Raw genomic sequence first — 20,187 nt, forward strand, 5'->3', positions numbered from 1 at the left:
ACAGCAGCCAGAATTGAACCCAGGTTGCTGGGGCTGTAATAGCTTTACGCTAACCGCTACACTACCGTGCCTGCCATATACTCACTGGAGTTCAGAAGAATGAGTGGGGATCTTATAGAAACATATAACATTATGAAAGGGATAGATTAGAGGCAGGAAAGTTGCTTCCACCGGTAGGTGGGACTAGAACTAGGAGACATGGCCTCAGGATTCAGGGGAGTAGATTTAGGACGGAGATGAGGGGGAACTTCTTTTCCCAGAGAGCAATGATTCTGTGGAATTCTCTGCCCAGGGAGGCAGCGGAAGCTACCTCATTAAATATATTTAAGACACATTTAGATAGATTTTAGCATAGTAGGGGAATTAAGGGTTATAGGGAAAGGCAGGTAGGTGGACCTGAGTCCACGGCCAGATCAGCCACGATCTTATTGAATGGCGGAGCAGGCTCGACGGGCCAGATGGCCAACTCCTGTTCCTATCTCTTATGTTCTTATGTTCCAGTGAAGCCCACAGAATATAAAACTAGGGAGGAAATGCTTTAATTACCTCGTGCACTGGAAAATTCATGTATGGAGTACAGTGTGCAGTATTTAAGAAAGGGTGTGAATGGATTTGAAGTAGTTCAAAGACCAGACTAATATCCGTAGTGAGTGGGTTGACTTATGTAGGAAAGTCAGATAGGATGGAGGACTTGTTTAAAACGTTGAGAAGGGTGGATGATATGGGATACTTCCTTGTGGGAAAATCTAGAATAACTATTTAAAAGTTAAGAGTCTCCCATTTAAAACAGAGATGAACAATTTTCTCTGTCAGAGGGTTGGGAGTCTTTGGAACTCTCCTTGCCAAAGGGCAGTAGAAGCAGAGTCTATAAGCACTTTTGAGACAGGAGCAGGTGGATTCATGATAAGCAGAGGGTGAAAGGTTACAGGGCTGGGTAAACGGGAACGCACACACAGTCAGATCAGCTGAGGCTCGGCTGAGTGGTGGAGCAGGCTTGAGGGTCTGAGTGGTCTCTTCCTGCTCCCACTACAGGTCTGCATGCTTGGAACCCACAACCTTTAGAATCAGCGGTGACACAGCAGGCAGAATGCACCCTCACCTCCAGGAGTCTGAGCTGTCCAGCACAGAAACAGTCCCACCATGTCCATCTGCACAAGTCCCAGTTGCCCACATCAGGACTGTACCCTTCTATGCCTTGCCTCAATGTCTGTCTAAATGTCTCTGTTTGTATCCTGATTGTAGCACCTTTTCCGGCAGCACATTCCAGATATCAACCAGTCTCTGCGTAAAAAGACTTACTCCTCAGATCCCCTTTAAAACCCCTTCCTCTCACCTTAAGCCTACGCTCTCTTGTTTTTTGATAGTCCTACCACAGGACAAAGATTTTGGTTATCCACCGTATCATAATTTGAGATACCTCTATCAGTTTCCCCTCAGCCTCCTTCGGTCCAGAGAAAACAAAACCCAGCCTGTCCAATCTCACCCGCACCGTAATTGAAGTCCTCTAATCCAGTGGTGAATTCTGGTGAATCTCCACTGCATTCTCTCTAGTGCAACCACATCCTTCCTGTAGTGTGGTGACTTGTGTGGCTGAACCGGTGTTTTGTAAAGTTGCAACATGACAAAGTCAAAGTCAAAGTCAAGTTTATTGTCATCTGCACAAGCACATGTACACACAGGTACAATGAAAAACTTACTTGCAGCAGCATCACAGGCATGTAGCATCAAGACAAGGCAAGACAAGATTTCTTTATTAGTCATGTGTACATCGAAACACACTGTGAAATGCATCTTTTGCGTCGAGTGTTCTGGGGGCAGCCCGCAAGTGTCGCCACGCTTCCGGCGCCGACATAGCAAGCAGCAGTCACAAGAATGTCGTAAAGTGAACTCAATTTTTACAAGAAAGAACACAATTAGAATAAAAAAAAGTCAATTTTAGTACAAAGTGATCAAAGTGGTCATAGTGTTGCGAAATTCTACTGATCTTGTGCAGGTTGGTTCAAGAACTGAATGGTTGAAGGGAAGTAGCTGTTCCTGAACCTGGTGGTGTGGGACTTCAGGCTTCTGTACCTCCTGCCTGATGGGAGCTGCGAGAAGATGGCACGGCCCAGATGGTGGGGATCTTTGCTGATGCATGCTGCCTTCTTGAGGCAGCGCCTCCTGTAGATGCTACCGATTGTGGGGAAAGATGTGCCCGTGATGTATTGGGCAGAGTCCACTACTCTCTGCAGCTTCTTATGCTCCTGCTCGTTCAAATTGCTATCCCAGACCATGATGCAACCAGTCAGGACACTTCCAACAGTACGTCTGCAGAAGTTCATTAGAGTGTTCGGTGACAAGCCAAACCTCCCTAACCTTCTAAGAAAGTAAAGATGCTGGTGTGCTGTCCTTATGGTTGCTTCTATGTGTGGGCCCAGGATGGGTCATCCCAACTCCCAACCCTAATGTTCTACTCCATGGCCTATGAAGATAAACATGCCATCTGTCTTCTTCACAACCCTGTTGACCTAATGGATAGGAAAGGTTTAGAGGGATATAAATGAGATGAGCTTAGATGGGCATCTTGGTCAGCATGGACCAGTTGGCCCAAAGGGCCTGTTGCTCTATGACTCTATGATCTGTGTTGCTACTTACAGGGAAACATGAATAAACTCCAAGGTCCTTCAATTCCATAAGACCATAGGATATAGGAGCAGAGTTAGGCCATTCGGCCCATTAAGTCTGCTCTACCATTCAATCATGCTGATTTTTTTTTCAACCCTATTCTTCCACCTTCTCCCTGTAACCCTTCCTTACCGATCAAGAACCTATCAATCTCTGCCTTAAATACACCCAATGTCTTGGCCTCCACAGCCATCTGTAGCAATGAATTCCACAGATTCACCACCCACTGGCTGAAGAAATTCCTCCTCATCTCAGTTTTAAAGGGACGTCCCTTTATTCTGAGGCTGTGCCCTCAGATCCTGGACTCTCCTACTGATGGAAACATCCTCTCCACATCCACTCTATCCAGGCCTTTCAGTATCCAGTAGGATTCAACAAGATTCCCCCCCCCCCCCCCATCCTTCAGAACTTCATGGAGTCAAGGCCCAGAGGCATCAAACGCTCCTCATAAGATAAGCCTTTCATTCCTGGGATCATTGTTGTGAACCTTCTCTGGACCCTCTCACCCCCTCCAGGGCCAGCACATCCTTCTAAGGATACGGGGCCCAAAATTGCACACAATATTCCAAATGCGGTCTGACCAACGCCTTATAAAGCCTCAGCAGTACATCCTTGCTTTTATGAATGTCCATCAACGTTCCTTGGTGCCCTACCATTACTGTGTACGTCCTACCCTATTTGACTTTCAAAATGCATCACCTAGCTTCTCAAAATGCATCTGCTGAAGCAAGGGTAAATTACGTCATTCCTGGAGAGGGTAGAGGGATTCAACAATGTGCTGGGGTTAACGCTGTGACCATTCCGTTGCTGCAGGTGGGTTGTAAGATTGCCGTGGTGTTCTGCTATTTCTCCACGATGACGAATTACTTCTGGCTGCTGGTGGAGGCTCTGTATCTCAACTTGCTGCTGGTGGCCTCCTTCTCCTATGTCAGGAGTTACATCTGGTGGTGGAGTCTGCTGGGGTGGGGTAGGTACCACAGTTCTGAGCAGCTGGTGAGACCATGACAGCAGAATGTCTATGGTTGGCAGCGCGGTACACAGCAGGAACTTCCCTCAACACAGCGTGTCCTGAAGCAACATACATAGAACATACAGCAGTGCAGCACAGGAACAGGCCCTTCGGCCCACAATGTTGTACTGATCTAATTAAACTGGTAATTAAATGCCTAATTAAACTAATCCCTTCTACCTATACAAGGTATATTTCCCGCTCTTCTCCGCACATCCATGTACCTATCTAAGAGCCTCTTAAATGCCTCAATCGTATCTGCCTCCACGACCACCCCTGGCAGAGCATTCCAGGCTCCCACCACTCTCTGTGTGAAAAAACCGCACAGGTTGACAGGTCGGTGAAGAAGGTGTACGACATGCTTGCCTCTATTAGTCGAGGCACTGAGTTCAAGAGTCAGGAAGTTATGTTGCAGCTTTATAAAACTAGTAAGGCTGCATCTGGAGTATTGTGTTCGGTTCTGGTTGCCCCATTATAGGGAGGATGTGGCGGCTTTGGAGAGGGTGCAGAAGAGGTTCACCAGGATGCTGCCTGGATTAGAGGGTATGAGCTATAAAGAGAGGCTGGACAAACTCGGGTTGTTTTCTCTGGAGCGTTGGAGGCTGAAGGGACACCTGATAGAAGTTGATAAAATTATGAGAAACAAACAGTAGACAGAGTAGACAGCCGGTATCTTTTTTCCAGGGTCGAAATGTCTAATACTCAAGGACATGTATTTAAGGTGAGAGGGGGTAAGTTCAGAGGAGATGTGCGGGGCAAGTTTTTTTACACAGAGAGTGGTGGGTGCCTGGAATGCGCTGCCAGGGGTGGTGGTGGAGGCAGATATGATAGAGGCATTTAAGAGGCTCTTAGATAGGCTCATGAATGTGCAGGGAATGGAGGGATATGGACACACCAGAAGGGATTAATGTAATTAGGCATCATTAGCTTAATTAGTTTGTGTCAACATTGCGGACTGAAGGGCCTGTTCCTGGGCTGTACTGTTCTGTGTTCTATGTCCTATCACATTGCAGCTGTATGAGAGATTGGTTCGGCCATACTTGGAAATATTGTGTGCAGTTCTGGTTACCACACAATAGAAAGGATGTGGTAGAGCGAGAAGCAGCGCAGAAGGGATACACCAGGATGCTTCTAGAATGGAGGGATTTAATTATAAGGAAAGATTGGATAGGCTGTGAAGTGAGCTGTTAGAAGAGGTCATAGAAGCAGATAAAATTTACAATGCTTAAAAGACATTTCGATGGGAGAGGTTTAGAGGGATATGGGCCCAACACAGACAGATGGGATTATCTTAGATTGGCGTGTGTGAGTTGGGCCAAAGGGCCTGCTTCTGTGCTGTATGGCATTATGACTATGAACCTCTCTATGTATCTGACTCCGCCACCTCCTCTGGAAGCACATTCCAGATATCAACCCCTCTGTGTACAACACTCCCCCCTCAGACCCCTTTAAAACTCCTTCCTCTCTCCTTAAACCTATGCCCGCTTGTTTTTGATACCCCTACCTTGTGAGAAAGATTTTGACTGTCCACCCTATCAATGCCTCTCATAATCTTACACAATTGTATCAGGTCACCCCTCAGCCTCTGTCAGTCCAATCACTCCCCATAACTAAAGTCTTCTGATCCCGGCAACATCTCTTTGGCCCTTTCTCCAGTACAATCACGTCCTCAATGGTAAGTTTCTGATTTGGCCATCTACTGCTGGCTGCAGAGAGATTACCTTGAAATGAGGCTGGCTGACTGTGCATAGAGTCATAGAGTTATACAGCACAGAAACGGATTCTTTGGTCCAACTCGTCCATGTTGACCAAGATGCCCCATCCAAGCTAGTCCCATTTGCCTGCGTTTGGCCCATAACCTTCTAAACCTTTCCAATCCACGTATTGTCCAACTGTCTTTTAAAAGTTGCTATTGTACCTGCCTCAACCACTTCCTTTGGCAGCTCGTTCCACTAACATACCACTCTTTGTGCAAAAAAAACTTGCCCCTCAAGTTCCTATTAAATCTTTCCCCCTCACCTTAAACCAATATCCTCTCGTTCTTGATTCCCAACTCTGGGAAAAGGACTGGGTGCATTCACCCTATCTATGCCCCTCATGATTTTATACACCTCTGTATAAAAGATCACCTCTTGGCCTTCTACGGTCCAAGGAAAAAGGTCCTAGCCTGTCCAACCTCTTCCTACAACTCAGTCCCCCAAGCCCTGGCAACATCCTTGTAAATCTTTTCTGTGCTCTTTCCAGTTTAATAACAGTAGGGTGACCAAAACTGAACACAGAGCTCCAAGGGCGGCCTCATCAGTGTCGTTTATAACTGCACTATGACCTCTCAACTTCTCTACGCAAGTGTGTCAAAAGCCTTCTTCACCACCCTGTCTACCTGGGACTCCACTTGCAGTGAACCATGTACCTGAACTCCAAGTCCCTCTGTTCTACACACTCCCAATTTACTGTGAAAGTCCTACCTTGATCTGACTTTCAAAAATACAACACCTCACACTTACCTGAATTAAACTCCATTTGCCATTCCTCGGCCCACTTACCCAGCTGATCAAGATCCCTCTGTAATTTTTGATAACCTTCTTTACTGTTGACGACACCACCTATTTTAGTGCCATCTGCAAACTTACTAACCACACCTTGTACATCCTCATCCAAAGAGTTAATAGAGATGATAAACAACAGTGAGCCCGGCACTGACTGCAACCTGCTCCGAGGTACCTGTACAACTCCAGCCTGAAATGTAAGAAATCTCTCGCTCGCTTGCAATCTAATGAAGAATTTCTCTTCTTCAAGGTGTTCCGACTGTCTGCACGACTGCCTGGGTGATTACAAAAAGTCAATTTGAGAACACAGAGTAAGTATAAAGGAGGTATTCAGCTCACACTTTAAACAAACCGTGTGATAAGAGACACCAGAGACTGCAGATGCTGGAGTCCGGAAAAACAAACAATCTGCTGGAGGATCTCAGCGGGTCGAGCAGTGTCTGTGGGGCGGAAAGGAATTGACGATGTTTCAGGTCAAAACCCTGCATCAGGACTGAGAGTAGAGAGGCAAGATGGACAGTATAAAGAGGAGAAGGGGAGGGGTGAGACAGGAGTCCAAGGGGATAGGAGCCGAGGTCTTTCTCCCTCTCTCTCTTTGCCTGCCTCCATGTACCAACTCCACCCCTGTTCCCTTCCCCTACCTGGCACTACCTGCCTGTCATCTTACACCCCTCCTCAGTCCACCTTGGGCCCCTGTCACACCTCTCCCCTTCCCCGTTTTTACCCTGGCCATCTCCCCTCCCTGCTCTCAGTCCTGAAGCAGGGTTTTGACCCGAAACGTTGACAGTTATTTTCCCCTCCACGGATGCTGCTCGGCCCGCTGAGTTCATCCGGCTGTTTATTAAGCCATGTAATAAGTCACAGATAAATCTGGACGGCAAGTCACAGAGTCACACAGAACAGAAACAGACCCTTCAGCCCGTCGAGTTTGTGCCGACCATCAGGAACCCATTTCCAGGAAATTGAGAAGCTTCTTTTACCCGAGAACTGGCTATGACAAGGGTTAGTTCAAGGAAAGGCCAGACATACATTTATATAGTGCTCTTCAGGAACTCTGAACATCCCACACTGCTTTACGGACAATTTTTTAAAGGGCAGTCGCGGTCACAATTAGAGAACACAGCAGCCGATTGTGTGCACAGCAAGCTCCCGCAAACAGCTGGCAGAACCTTAGACATTTACAGTTCAGGCAGAGGCCATTCAGGAGGTCAGGACTGAACCCTGGTCACCGGAGATGTGAGGCTGTGGCCCTAACAAATTTCTTTATTGTGTTATTGAACAGCAAAGAACACACTGACTCTGTTGCTGTTGTGCTGACATTGCACACTGCAGATTGCTGCTTAAGAAATGTTATATATTAATATTTTGCTCTGTCTCCAGGTGCTGGGATATTATAGAAGGCTCTCCTTACTGGTGGATTATCAAAGGACCAAACGTAGCCTCTGTTGCAGTAAGTATGATTGAGTCTTTTCAGCTCAGATTGGAGAAATACTCTGCTGGGTGGGGTGGGAGTGGGTGCAGAACATGTTAATAGAGTCATAGAGTCATACAGCATGGAAACACGTCAAAGTATCTTTTAAATGTTGTTAATGCATCTGCCTCAAAAACTTCCTCTTGTAACTCGTTCCATATATGCACCACCAATCTGGGTGAAGAGGTTGCCCCTCAGATTCCAATCAAATCTCTCTCCATAAGACCATAAAATATAGGAGCAGAATTAAGCCATTTGGCCCATCGGCTGATTTTTTTTTTAACACCACCCTCCACCCTTCTCTTGTAACCCTTAACCCCCCCTTACCAATCAATGACTCTTGTTTAATCTGCCTGCTCACTTCACTGATTGTATCTTCACTTTTGCAGATCAATTTTGTACTTTTTGTGAACATCATCAGGATCTTGGTCCAAAAGCTGATCCCTGGGGAGCTGCACCTGGCCAATTCCTCTCAGTACAGGTGGGAGAACTCAACAGACCGGAAGCACGAACGTCGCACAATTCTCCTTGCTTTGTTGATTCACAATCAAATGGCCGGCTTCCTTCATGGCTCCTAATGCAGTGCACTATTGACTTCAGCCCTGTAGGGTCACCAGGCCCCTGGCTCTTCATCAGGGATTCCTAAAACGCAGACAGTGGCTATTCTGCCTGCAGCGCCTGTGCTAGCACATCATTGAGTCTCCGTGTCTTTCCTCCACTTGCTGTGAACTAGTAATTTGTATCATGTGACCAATCGCCACTGATGACCCGTAGCCAAGGGGACCATCCTGCAGTGATCAGGAGAATCTTTCTGCAGTTTTGTTCATGAATTCCTCACATTCAATACAGATCATTGAACAGTACAGCACAGGAGCAGGCCCTTCAGCCCACAATGCTGTTCCCAACTAATTAAGCTAAAGACATCTAATCCCTTCTGCTTGCACATGGTCCGTATCCCTCCATTCTCTGCACATCCATGTGCCTATCCAAGAACCTCTTAAATTGTACCTGCCTCCACCACCACCCTAGGCAGCGCATTCCAGGCACCCACCACTCTCTGTGTAAAAAAAACTTGCCCTGCACATCTCCTTTGAACTTTCCCCCTCTCACCTTCAATGTGTGCCCTCTAGTATTAGACATTTCGACCCTGGGAAAAAGATACCGGCTGTATACTTTACCCATGTCTCTCATAATTTTATGTCAGGATGTGAAAGATGTTTTTCAGGTACACTCTGTAGACCTCTGTAGTGCTCTTTTCAAGTAGATTCTGTTAGCCGAGAGGGCTTTGTATTCTATAAGACAGATGACTGTTGTCTGAGAGTTATGTCAATTAATCCCTGTCTGGATGAAGCAGCAGCAACTGGTGAACCAGGCTTAATCCTTCTACTTAGAGTGAATGAATTATTAGGGTGGTGGTTGGGGGAAGGGTAGCACCTTCTAAGATAGGGGAGTTATCTGGAGTTGGTGGCAAAGGCAGGGAGAGGAATGCCCTAGAATGAGGTGGGAAGTATCTAGAGATTGTACTTTTGGAGGGTGAGGGAGAAGGTGAGAGGGGAGTGGGTGAAGTGGGAGGTGTACAAGATGATAAGAGGCATAGATCGAGTGGCCAGTCAGAGACTTTTTCTCAGGGCGACAAAGGCTAACACGAAGGGGCATAACTTTAAGATGATTAGAGGAAGGTATAAGGGGGATGTCAGGGGTAAGTTTTTTACACAGAGAGTGGTGGGTGCGTGGAACGCACTGCCTGCAGAGGTTGTGGGGGCAGATACATTAGGGATATTTAAGAGATTCTTAGATAGACACATGAATGATAGAGAAATGGAGGGCTATGTGGGAGGGAAGGGTTAGATAGATCTTAGAGCAGGATAAAATGTCGGCCCAACATTGTGTGCCGAGAGGCCTGTACTGTGCTGTAGTATTCTATGTGTTCTATGCATGGCAGAGTTCAAATGCGAGGGGTAGGACTAGGCGCCTGAAACTGGGTGAATCAGGTGGTGCAAAGAAAGGTGACTCAATGGGGACGCAAGAGACTGCAGATGCCGGAATCTGGAGCAACACAGGAGATGCTGGAGGAACTCAGCGGGTCAGGCAGCATCTGTGGAGGGAAATGGACAGGTGACGTTTTGGGTCGAGACCCTTCATCTGGACTGGGAGATGGCCGGTATAGAGAGGTGAGGAGGAGGGGCGAGGCAAGAGCCAGCAGGCGATAGGTGGATCCAGCTGAGGGGTGGGGGGGGGGGAAGGCAGGTGGTGGAGGGACGAGTGGGAAACAGCGACAGAGGCTGGGAGGTGATGGGGAGACGACAAGGGGTCACAGAAGATGGAATCTGATAGGGGAGGGATGTGGAGCATGGAACCAAATAAGGGAGGTGGGGAGAGCAGATGGGAACAGCGGGGGGAGGGCACCCAGTGGGAGGGGTGTGTGGGTGACGGGCAGATGGAGGAGGGGAAAGAAACAGGGTGATGGGGGCTGGGGATGGGTGTAAGAGGAACTGGGTGGATCAGGAGGAGAGGGAGAAGAGAAATCAGAGAATTCAATGTTCTTGCTGTTGGGTTATAGACTCCCCAGGAGGAATACAAGGTTTGCGTTTGGCCTCGCCCTGGCAGTGGAGGAGGCCGAGGACAGACAGGTCTGTGCGGGAATGGGGAGGGGAATTAAAATGGCCGGCAACCAGGAGCTCCAGGCGGCCACGGCGGACAGACGGAGTACCAATCCTCTGCAAAGCAGTCACCTAGTCTGTGTCTGGCCTCACCGATGTAGAGGAGGCCTCACTGGGAGCACCAGATGCAATAGACAAGCTTGGAGGAGGTGCAGGTGAATGTTTGCCTGACCTTAAGGGCTGTTTAGGTTCCGGATAGTGGTGAGGGAGGAGCTGTAGGGAGAGGTCACGGGGGAAGTGCCTCGGGAGGCGGAGGGATAGGTGGGCAGAGGTGAGCAGGTCACGGAGAGAGTGGTCCCTGCGGAAAGCAGAAAAGGGTGGGGAGGGGAAGATGCAGCTGGTGCCGGGATCGTGGGTCGAGAGGTGCGGTGGGAGACGCCCAGAGGTCGGACCCTGGGAGCAAGAAGTGGGGATGAGTTGTGAGAGGTCCCTCGAGATCAGACTCCAGGTGTGGGAAGTGAAATGCCCAGAGACGGTGAAGCGGAGGTGGAAGAGGTCAGACACGAGGGTTGGGAGGAGGGCAGGTGGCGAGAGGTGCAAGTTCTGCAGAGGAGCAGTGGTGAGGAACTATGCATGAAACAGCGCTGACCACTGACGGTTGTAATGCGATGGGATTCTCCTATCGCCTGCCGGCTCTTGCCTCGCGCCTCCTCCTCACCTCTCTATACCGGCCATCTCCCCTCTATCTTCCAGTCCAGATGAAGAGTCTCGACCCAAAACTTCAACTATCCATTTCCCTCCACGGACGCTGCCTGACCCGCTGAGTTCCTCCAGCATCTCGTGTGTTGCTCCAGATTCCGGCATCTGCAGTCTCTTGCGTCCCCATTGAGTATCCTCTGTTTGCACCTCCCAATTCACCCAGTTTCAGGCGCCTCTATCAGTCTAAAAGATCATTGCATGGAGAATTGCATCATCGTCACAGGGAAGGATTGTGTAGAAGTGGCTGGTGGAATTTCTGTACCAATGTATCTCGACCTGGAGGCAGTGGGACTTATGTGGAACCCTGGACAACATCTGTCCAGAGAGGAGCAGAGAGAGACCTTCATCAGCCAGGGCACTGAGGATAGAAGTTGGGACGTTATGTTGCAGTTGTATAAGAGGTGGGTGAGGTCGCATTTGGAACATTGTGATACAAGGGACTCTGCAGATGCTGAAATCTGGACCAACCCACACACAAAGTGTTGGAGGAACTCAGCAGGTCAGGCAGCATCTATGGAGGAAAATAAACAGCCAATGTTTTGGGTCGAGACCCTTCATCAGGACGGGAAAAAGAAGAGGGCAGAAGCCGGAATGTGGGGGGAGGGGGAGGAGCACAGGGTGGCAGGTGATAGGTGAGTCCAGGTAAGAGGGGGAAGGCAGGTGGGTGAGGGAGAGACGGGGGGGGGGGAAGGTGAAAGGGAGTGATGCAAGAAGCTGGGAGGTGATACGTGGAAGAGGCAAAAGGGCTGAAGAAGGAGGAATCCGGTAGGAGAGGGCAGTGGACCGTGAAGTAAAGAGAAGGAGGTAGGGAGTAGATGGGCAGTTTATGAGGGTGGAGAAGGGGCGACGGGGCCACAGGGCTATTTCTTTTGCTCCATAAATGTTGCCTGACCTGCTGAGTTCCTCCAGCATTTTGTGTATGTGCCCCTTGGAACACTGTGTTCAGTTTTGGTCACCCTGCCGTAGGAAAGATGCCATTAAGCTGGAAAGAGCGCAGAGGAGATTTACGAGGATGTTGTCAGGACTCGAGGGACTGAGTTATGGAGAGAGGTTGAGCAGGTTGGGACTTTATTCATAGGAGCACAGGACAATGAGGGGTGATCTTATAGAGGTGTATAAAATCATGAGGGGCATAGATAGGGTGAATGCGCATAGTCTTTTTCCCAGGGTTGGGGAAGCAAGAACTAGAGGGCATAGATTTAGGGTGAGAGGGGAGAGATTTAATAGGAACTTCAGGGGGAACTTTTTCACCCAGAGGGTGGTTAGTATGTGGAATGAGCTGCCAGAGGAAGTGGTTGAGGCAGGTACATTAACACTATTTAAAAGGTACTTGGACGGGTACATGGGTAGGAAAGGTTTAGAAGGATATGGGCCAAACACAGACAAATAGGACTAGTTTAGATGAGAATCTTGATCGGCATAGATGAGTTGGGCTGAAGGGCCTGTTTCCATGCTGTGGGACTCTATGACTCTCTGGCTCAATGAGAGCTGAGGGCCATCGATCCAAAGCATTATGTTACCCTCTCCACGGACACTGCCCAATCTACAGAGCGTTTCCGGTATTTCTGATTCTATGTAAACGCGAGGTCGTTATGGGCAATGTCTGTCAAGAGGGGGAGGTGATAGGTTTAAGCCCATGTTTGCTGGATTATTGAGCCATTTTGTGTCTCCAGCCTTGTGCCTCCCTTTGATGGGGTTGCTCCAAGACATTGGCATAAAAATGTCCAATCGGTGTATTAGTTTATCATGGCTGTTTGAAAGAGGCGTCCAATCATAGAACACAGTACAGCACAGGAACAGGCCCTTCGGCCCACAATGTCTGTGCTGAACATTATGCCAATTCAAACTAAAGCCATCTGCCTGCACATGGTCTATATCCCTCCATTCCCTGCCTGTTCAGGTGTTTGTCTAAATGCCTCTTAAACTTTGCTACTGTATCTACCTCCACCACTTCCCCTGGGAGCGCGCTTCAGGCACCCACCACTTGCCAGGAAACAAACCTGCCCTGCACGTCTCCTTTAAACTCTCCCCTTCTCACCTTAAACCTGTGCCCTCTAGTATTTGACATTTTCACCCTGGGAAAAAGACTCTGTCTGTCTACTCTATCTCTGCCTCTTATAATTTTATAAACTTCTATCAGGTCTCCCCTCAGCCTCTGACACTCCAGAGAAAACAACCCAAGTTTGTCCAGCCTCTCCTTAGAGATCATACCCTCTAGTCCAGGCAGCATTCTGGTGAACCTCTTTTGCACCCTCTGCAAAGCCTTCACATCCTTCCAGTCCATAGATCTCTCAAGGCTGCCGTGCAGCTCGATAGGGTTTTTAAGAAGGCGTATGGTGTGTTGACCTTCATTAGTAGGGGTATTGAGTTCAAGAGCTGCAAGGTAATGTTGCAGCTCTATAAAACTCTGGTTAGGCCACACTTGGAGTATTGTGTTCAGTTCTGGTCGCTTCATTATAGGAAGGATGTGGAAGCTTTAGAGAGGGTGCAGAGGAGATTTACCAGGATGCTGCCTGGATTGGAGAGCATGTTTTATGAGGATAGGTTGAGCGAGCTAGGGCTTTTCTCTTTGGAGAGGAGGAGGATGAGCGGTGACCTGATAGAGGTGTGCAAGATGATAAGAGGCATAGATCAAGTGGACAGTCAGGGACTTTTTCCCAGGGCAACAATGGCTAACACGAGGGGACATAATTTTAAGGTGATTGGAGGAAGGTATAAGGGGGATGTCAGGGGTAAGTTTTTTTACCCAGAGAGTGGTGGGTGCGTGGAACGCACTGCCGGCAGAGGTTGTGGGGACAGATACATTAGGGACATTTAAGAGACACTTAGATAGACCTCCATTTCTCTATCATCCATGTGGCTATGTGGGAGGGAAGGGTTAGATAGATCTTCGAGTAGGATAAAATGTCAGCACAACATTGTGGGCCGAAGGGCCTGTACTGTGCTGTAGTGTTCTATGGTCAATGTTCTAATGCAGCGATCAAAACTGCACACAGTACTCTTGTTGCTACTTCTTAGTGGCAGATAGTTTGCATTTTGAGTCTTTTGTCGCTTGCTGCTCTTTCTGGTTGGGCCAGCTCTATCCTGGTGAAGTGTGTGTGTGTTCGCTTGAATGTACGCCCTTTGATGAATAGGTTAGGGTGCACTTTGACTGGGGTAATTTGAATTGGTCAATTGGTTTATTATTGTCACATGTACTGAGGTACGGTGAAAAACTTTGTTTTGCATGCCATCCATACAGATCATTTCATCACGTCGGGGCATTGAGGTAGTACAAGGGGAAAACAATAACAGAATGCAGAATAAAGTGTTAAAGTCAAAGTCAAAGTCGAGTTTATTGTCACATGCACAAGTCCATGTGTGCACAGGTGCAATGAAAAACTCACTTGCAGCAGCATCACAGGCACAGAGCATCAGATAAGCAGCAGTCGCATGAAAAACAGAAATTATAAATTATACACAATTTTTACAAGAAAGAACACAATTAGAACAACAAAAAAGTCTATTGTAGTATAAAGTGGTCAAAGTGGTCCCAGTGTTGCTGTACTGAGGTAGTGATTAGGGTTGTGCAGGTTGGTTCAAGAACCGAATGGTTGAAGGGAAGTAGCTGTTCCTGAACCTGGTGGTGTGGGACTTCAGGCTTCTGTACCTCCTGCCCGATGGTAGCTGTGAGAAGATGGCACGGCCCGGATGGTGGGGATCTTTGATGATGGATGTTGCCTTCTTGAGGCAGCGCCTCCTGTAGGTACTACCGATGGTGGGAAGGGATGGGCCTGTGATGTATTGGGCAGAGTCCACTACTCTCTGCAGCTTCTTATGTTACAGTTACAGAGAAAGTGCAGTGCAGGCAGACAATAAGATGCAAGGCCATGACGAGGTAGATTGTGAGGTTAAGAGTCCATGTTATCGTATTTTTAATATGTAATTATTTTTAATTATAATTGAGCTACTTGGACCCCAGTGACCTCCTGATGACTCCTCTCCTCTCCTACAGGCGGCTGACAAAGTCTACACTGCTTCTGGTTCCTTTGTTTGGGATCCACTACATCATCTGTGCCTTCCCACCGGATAGAGCAGTGCTGGCCATTCGGCTTTACCTTGAACTCTGCATTGGGTCATTTCAGGTACGGTGAACTTTGAACTCTGCGTCAACGGGAACCTCTGAAGAACCTCACGCCCATCACCTTCACACTGGGACCACTGTTTTGCTCCCCTAATTTACACAGAACAGGAACAGGCCCTTCAGCCCACCATGTCTGTGCTGAACATGATGCCGAATTAAACTAAATCTCTTCTGCACGTGATCCACATCCCTCCGTTCCCTGCACATTCATGTGTCTAACTAACAGCCTCTTAAACACCACTATCGTATCTGCCTCCACCACCACCCCTGGCAGCCCGTTCCAGGCACCCACCTCTCTCTGTGTAAAAGAACTTGCCCCGCACATCTCCTTTAAACTTTCCTCCTCACCTTAAATGCATGACCTCTAGTGTTAGACATTTACACCCTGAGAAAAAAAATCTGTCTACCTTATCTGTGCCTTTCATCATTTTATAAACTTCTATCAGGTCTCCCCTCAGCCTCCGATGCTCCAGAGAAAACAACCCAAGTTTGTTTAACCTCTCCTTATAGCTCATGCCCTCTAATCCAGGCAGCATCCTGGTAAACCTCTTCTGCACCCTTTCCAAAGCCTCCACATCCTTCCTGTAATAGGGCGACCAGAACTGCACACAGTACTCCCAGTGCAGCCTAACTGAAGTTTTATACAGCTGCAATATGACTTCCTGACACAGTCAAATGGATCTAGCTTAGATGGGAATCTTGGTCGGCATGGACCAGTTGGGCCGAAGGGCCTGTTTCCATGCTGTATGACTCTATGACTCGATAACTCTATGTACTAAGATACAGTGAAAAACTTTTGCACGCCATCCATACAGATCATTGAGGTAGTACAAGGGAAAAGTAGTAACAGAATGTTGCAGTCATAGAGAAAGTGCAGTGCAGGCAGACAATAAGATGCAAGGGTCTTGACGAGATAGATAGAGAGATCAAGAGTTCATCTTTTAGTGTGTGAGTGGTCTGTACAAGAGGTCTGTTCAAGAGTCTTATAACAGCAGGATAGAAGCTGTCCCTGAGCCTGGTGGTACGTGCTTTCAAGCTTTTGTATCTTCTGCCCAGTGGGAGGGAGGAGAAGTGAGAATGTCTGGGGTGGGTGGGGTGTTTGGTTATGCTGGCCAGCCCCTTGTTGGTTTTGAATGGATTCCCTCTCATTTCACTGAGCTGCAGAGAGTCGTCTGCTTAACCTCTCCCCATAGGACAAACCTGAGACTGTGGCCCTAGTTTAAGACTTGCTGGACTGGGGAGCCTTGTGTTCACCTTGGAAAGCACCATTTTAGTCCCCAGCACTCATTCTACCAAAAGCTGTGAAATATTAATTTTAATCAACTCAGTAGAATAGAAATCCCTCCTAATGTGCCCAAAATATTCTGTGAGGCTGCAGGGTAGTGCAAGATTCATAGACACGGACATAATTGGTTGGATATAAGTTGGTAAATTGGTTTATTATTGTCACATGTACCGAGGTGCAGTGAAAAACATTGCTTTGCATGCCATCCATACAGATCATTTCATTACAACAGTGCATCGAGGTAGTACAAGGTAAAACAATAACAGAATGCAGAATAAAGTGTTACAGTTACAGAGAAAGTTCAGTACAGGCAGACAATAAGGTGCAAGGCCATGATGAAGTAGATTGTGAGGTCAAGAATCCATCAAATGGTACCAGGGGACCGTTCAATAGTCTAACAGTGGAATAGAAGCTGACCTTGAGCCTGGTGTTACATGCTTTCAGGCTTTTGTATCTTCTGCCCGATGGGAGAGGGGAGAAGAGAGAATGTCCGGGGTGGGTGGGGTCTTTGATTATACTGGCTGCTTTACCGAGGCAGCGAGAAGTGTAGGCAGAGTTCATGGAGGGCGAGGCAGGTTTGCGTGATGGATTGGGCTGTGTCTACAACTCTCTGCAGTTTCTTGTGGTCTTAGGCAGAGCAGTTGCTACATAACACATTGCCCAGGCTACCCTACACCTGCGACTTCTACCATCAAGTCAGACAAGGGCAGTGGGCAAATGGATTCCCCTGCAAGTCTCACTCCATCCAACTTTGACATATATCGCCAGTCCTTCCATTGTGATTGGGCCCATCTCCTGGAACTCTCTCCCGGGAGCAATTTCACCAGAAGGACTGCAGTGGTCCCTGAAGGTGGCTCAATGCCCTCCTTCTCAAGGGCAGTGAGAGATGGGCAATAAATGCTGGTGATGTCAAATCCGAATCCTGAATAATTAAACGCCCAAAATCTTTCCATCCAACGGTTATAAAGAGTAACTCATTTAGAGTCACAGAGCACTGCAGCACAGATACAGGCCCTTCGGCCCAACCGGTCCATGCTGACCATGGTGCCCACCCAGCTAGAGCCAATTTCCTGTATTCGGCCCATATCCCTCCAAGCCCTGCCCCTCCGTGTACCTATCCAAATGCTTCTTAAATGATGCTGTTGTACCTGCCTCACTCACTTCCTCTGGCAGCTCGTTCCACATACCCACCACCCTCTGTGTGAAAAACTTGCCCCTCAGGTCCCTTTTAAATCTTTCCCCTCTCTCTTATTTAGTAGTGCTTTACATTATTACTGATCAATCTCTCTTCCTTTCATCACAGGGTTTGACAGTGGGAATCCTGTACTGTTTTCTGAATCAGGAGGTAAGGTGGAATCTTGATATAATGTGTTAACTGAATGCCTCTCTTCCAGCCATCATCCAAAGTAATTTTCCGTTAAAGTAATCACTCGATGGAACAGGAGACTCTACCTGTTGTTGTCTACTGCGTTAGCAACCAAACGTCAGTAATTTGGGCAAATAGAACAGCTCCAAGCTTTTTCATCTCCTTCTTCAGCTGCCTGTCAGGGTCAAGCACTTAGACGCCGGGTGGGTTCTGAGGTGACAGATGAGCCCAACTTTCTTCTGGTAGACTCTGCCACAGGAGGTGGTTGACATGGTGGGTAGTTTGGGGCTGTTTGGACCAGGTGACGGATGATTGAAATGAAGTGTGCAATGCTTTCTTCAATGGTCCTCGTTTTGAGTGGTCATGGGTCAGGGTTTCCCAAGAGTCAGTGAAGATATTACACTTGTCAACGAGACAGAGAACGTCATGGAGCCGTAGAGAGATACAGGAGGGAAGCAGGCTCCTTGGCCCACTGACCATCAAGTGGAATCATAGACATTGAGTTGTACAGCACACAGGCCCAACTCGTCCATGCTGACCAAGGTGCCCATCCAAGGTGCCCATATCCCTTTAAACCTTTCCTATCCATGTACCTGTCTAAAGGTCTTTTAAATGTTGTAATTGTGGCTGGTTCCATACACCCACTACCCTCTGTGTGAGAAACCTGCCCCTCGTGTCCCCTTTAAATCTCTCCCCTCTCACCTTAAACCTATGCCCTCTTGTTTTAGACTCCCCTACCCTGGGAAAAAGAATGTGACCATCTACCTTTCTATGCCCCTCATAATTTTATAAACCTCTATAAGGTCACCCCTCAGTATGTACACTCCAGGGGAAAACTGACCCACCTTACCATCGAACAACTATTTACACTGACCTTCGTATTGGTAATTGGTTTATTATTGTCACATGTACCGAGATACAGTGATAAGCCTTTGCCTGCGTGCCATCCAGACAGATCATTCCATCCACAAGTACGTCGAGGTAGAAAAAATGTTGCTGCTACAAAGTACGGTGCAGGTAGACAAATAAAGTGCAAGGACCACGCAAGGTATTTGGGAGGTTAAGAATTCACCTTACCGGAACCTATTCTATTCTCCCCACATTCCCATCAACTGCCCCCAGATTCTGCCAATCACCCACACATGGGGGGACAACTTACAGAAGTCAGTTACCCCACGAATCCGCCTTCTTTGGGATGTGGGAGCAAACCGGAGCACCCGGGGGGGGGGGTGTTGGGGGCAAACCCACGCAATAATAGCCAAACTGCATATAGACAGCATCCGAGGTCAGCATCGAACCCGGGTCACTGGAGCTGTGAGGCAGCGGCTCGACCAGCTGCGTCACTGTGCCTGAATTGTTTTCTCTCTCCTTGGTATTGGTATGGGTACTGGTTTATTTGCCACACGCAGACAAATGGGGCTAGCTCTGGTAGGTTCTTTGGTCAGCATGGATGACTTGGGCTGAAGGGCCTGATTCCATGCTGTATAACCCTATGACTATAGCTTTACGATGGTCAGCATGGACATAGTGGGCTGAAGGGCCTGTTTCTGTGCTGTGTGAGGTTATGATTCTATGAATAGGCCACTTGGCCCCCTCAATCTATTCAACACAACTGTGGAAGTAGAGGGGACGGATTTCTCTGTTCAGGGAGCTGCTCCTGCTTGCTCACTGATGTCATGCTGTTAATACATTAAAGGAATGGCCCTTCTCTCACCAGGTTCAGACTGAAATACATCGAAGGTGGCTGCGGAGGAGGCAGATGGACAGTTACGTAGCTGTGCCCGTCATCGGGAGGAGCCTGATGGACACCTCCTGTTGAACTCTGTGTCTAAGGTCAAACCAATCCCCTGCCAATCCTGTGTTACATTTCTCATTACCTTGTCCTTCTCACTTCTGACGAAATCTGCGTCCTAACCACGCCCCACCAACTCCACTCGCACAACGCCCGCACATACAGTTGTTACAGGAAATCTCCCTGGTGCCTTCACACAAGGAAGAATGTGTCTCGCTGTGAATGAACAACTTGGATGGACCCAGGGTGAGTGATGCATTGATTGGCCATCTTTCCTACACACAGTCATATAATACACTCTTCAATGAGTACAGCATGACTTCAGGTCTCACGAGTTTGACTGAGTTTTTTAGAGAAGTTAGCAGGAAGGTCGATGAGGGCAGGGCGGTAGATGTGGTCTATATGGACTTCAGTAAGGCCTTTGTTAAGGTTCCACATGTTAGGCTGCTGTGGAAAGTTAGATTGCATGGGATCCAGGGAGAGCGTGCTAATTGGATAAACAATTGGCTTGATGGTAGGAAGCAGAAGGTGACAGTAGAAGATTGTTTCTTGGACTGGAGGCCCGTGACTGG

The 20,187-nt window shown here is 48.0% G+C and overlaps 1 protein-coding gene across 1 annotated transcript in view; it reads left to right on the top strand.

Moving 5' to 3' along the window:
• Positions 1-19,642, top strand: part of LOC127570495 (growth hormone-releasing hormone receptor-like) — a 66,011-nt gene extending 46,369 nt beyond the window's left edge. The window contains exons 7-13 of the mRNA XM_052016128.1: positions 3,478-3,631; positions 6,470-6,530; positions 7,600-7,669; positions 8,080-8,171; positions 15,044-15,173; positions 17,761-17,802; positions 19,541-19,642. Coding sequence (XP_051872088.1) covers positions 3,478-3,631; positions 6,470-6,530; positions 7,600-7,669; positions 8,080-8,171; positions 15,044-15,173; positions 17,761-17,802; positions 19,541-19,642 — 651 coding nt within the window. The remainder of the gene's footprint in view (positions 1-3,477; positions 3,632-6,469; positions 6,531-7,599; positions 7,670-8,079; positions 8,172-15,043; positions 15,174-17,760; positions 17,803-19,540) is intronic.
• The last annotated feature ends 545 nt before the right edge of the window (positions 19,643-20,187 follow it).

The sequence above is a fragment of the Pristis pectinata genome, chromosome 5 (assembly GCF_009764475.1).
Source record: "Pristis pectinata isolate sPriPec2 chromosome 5, sPriPec2.1.pri, whole genome shotgun sequence".
Classification (NCBI taxonomy): Eukaryota; Metazoa; Chordata; class Chondrichthyes; order Rhinopristiformes; family Pristidae; genus Pristis; species Pristis pectinata.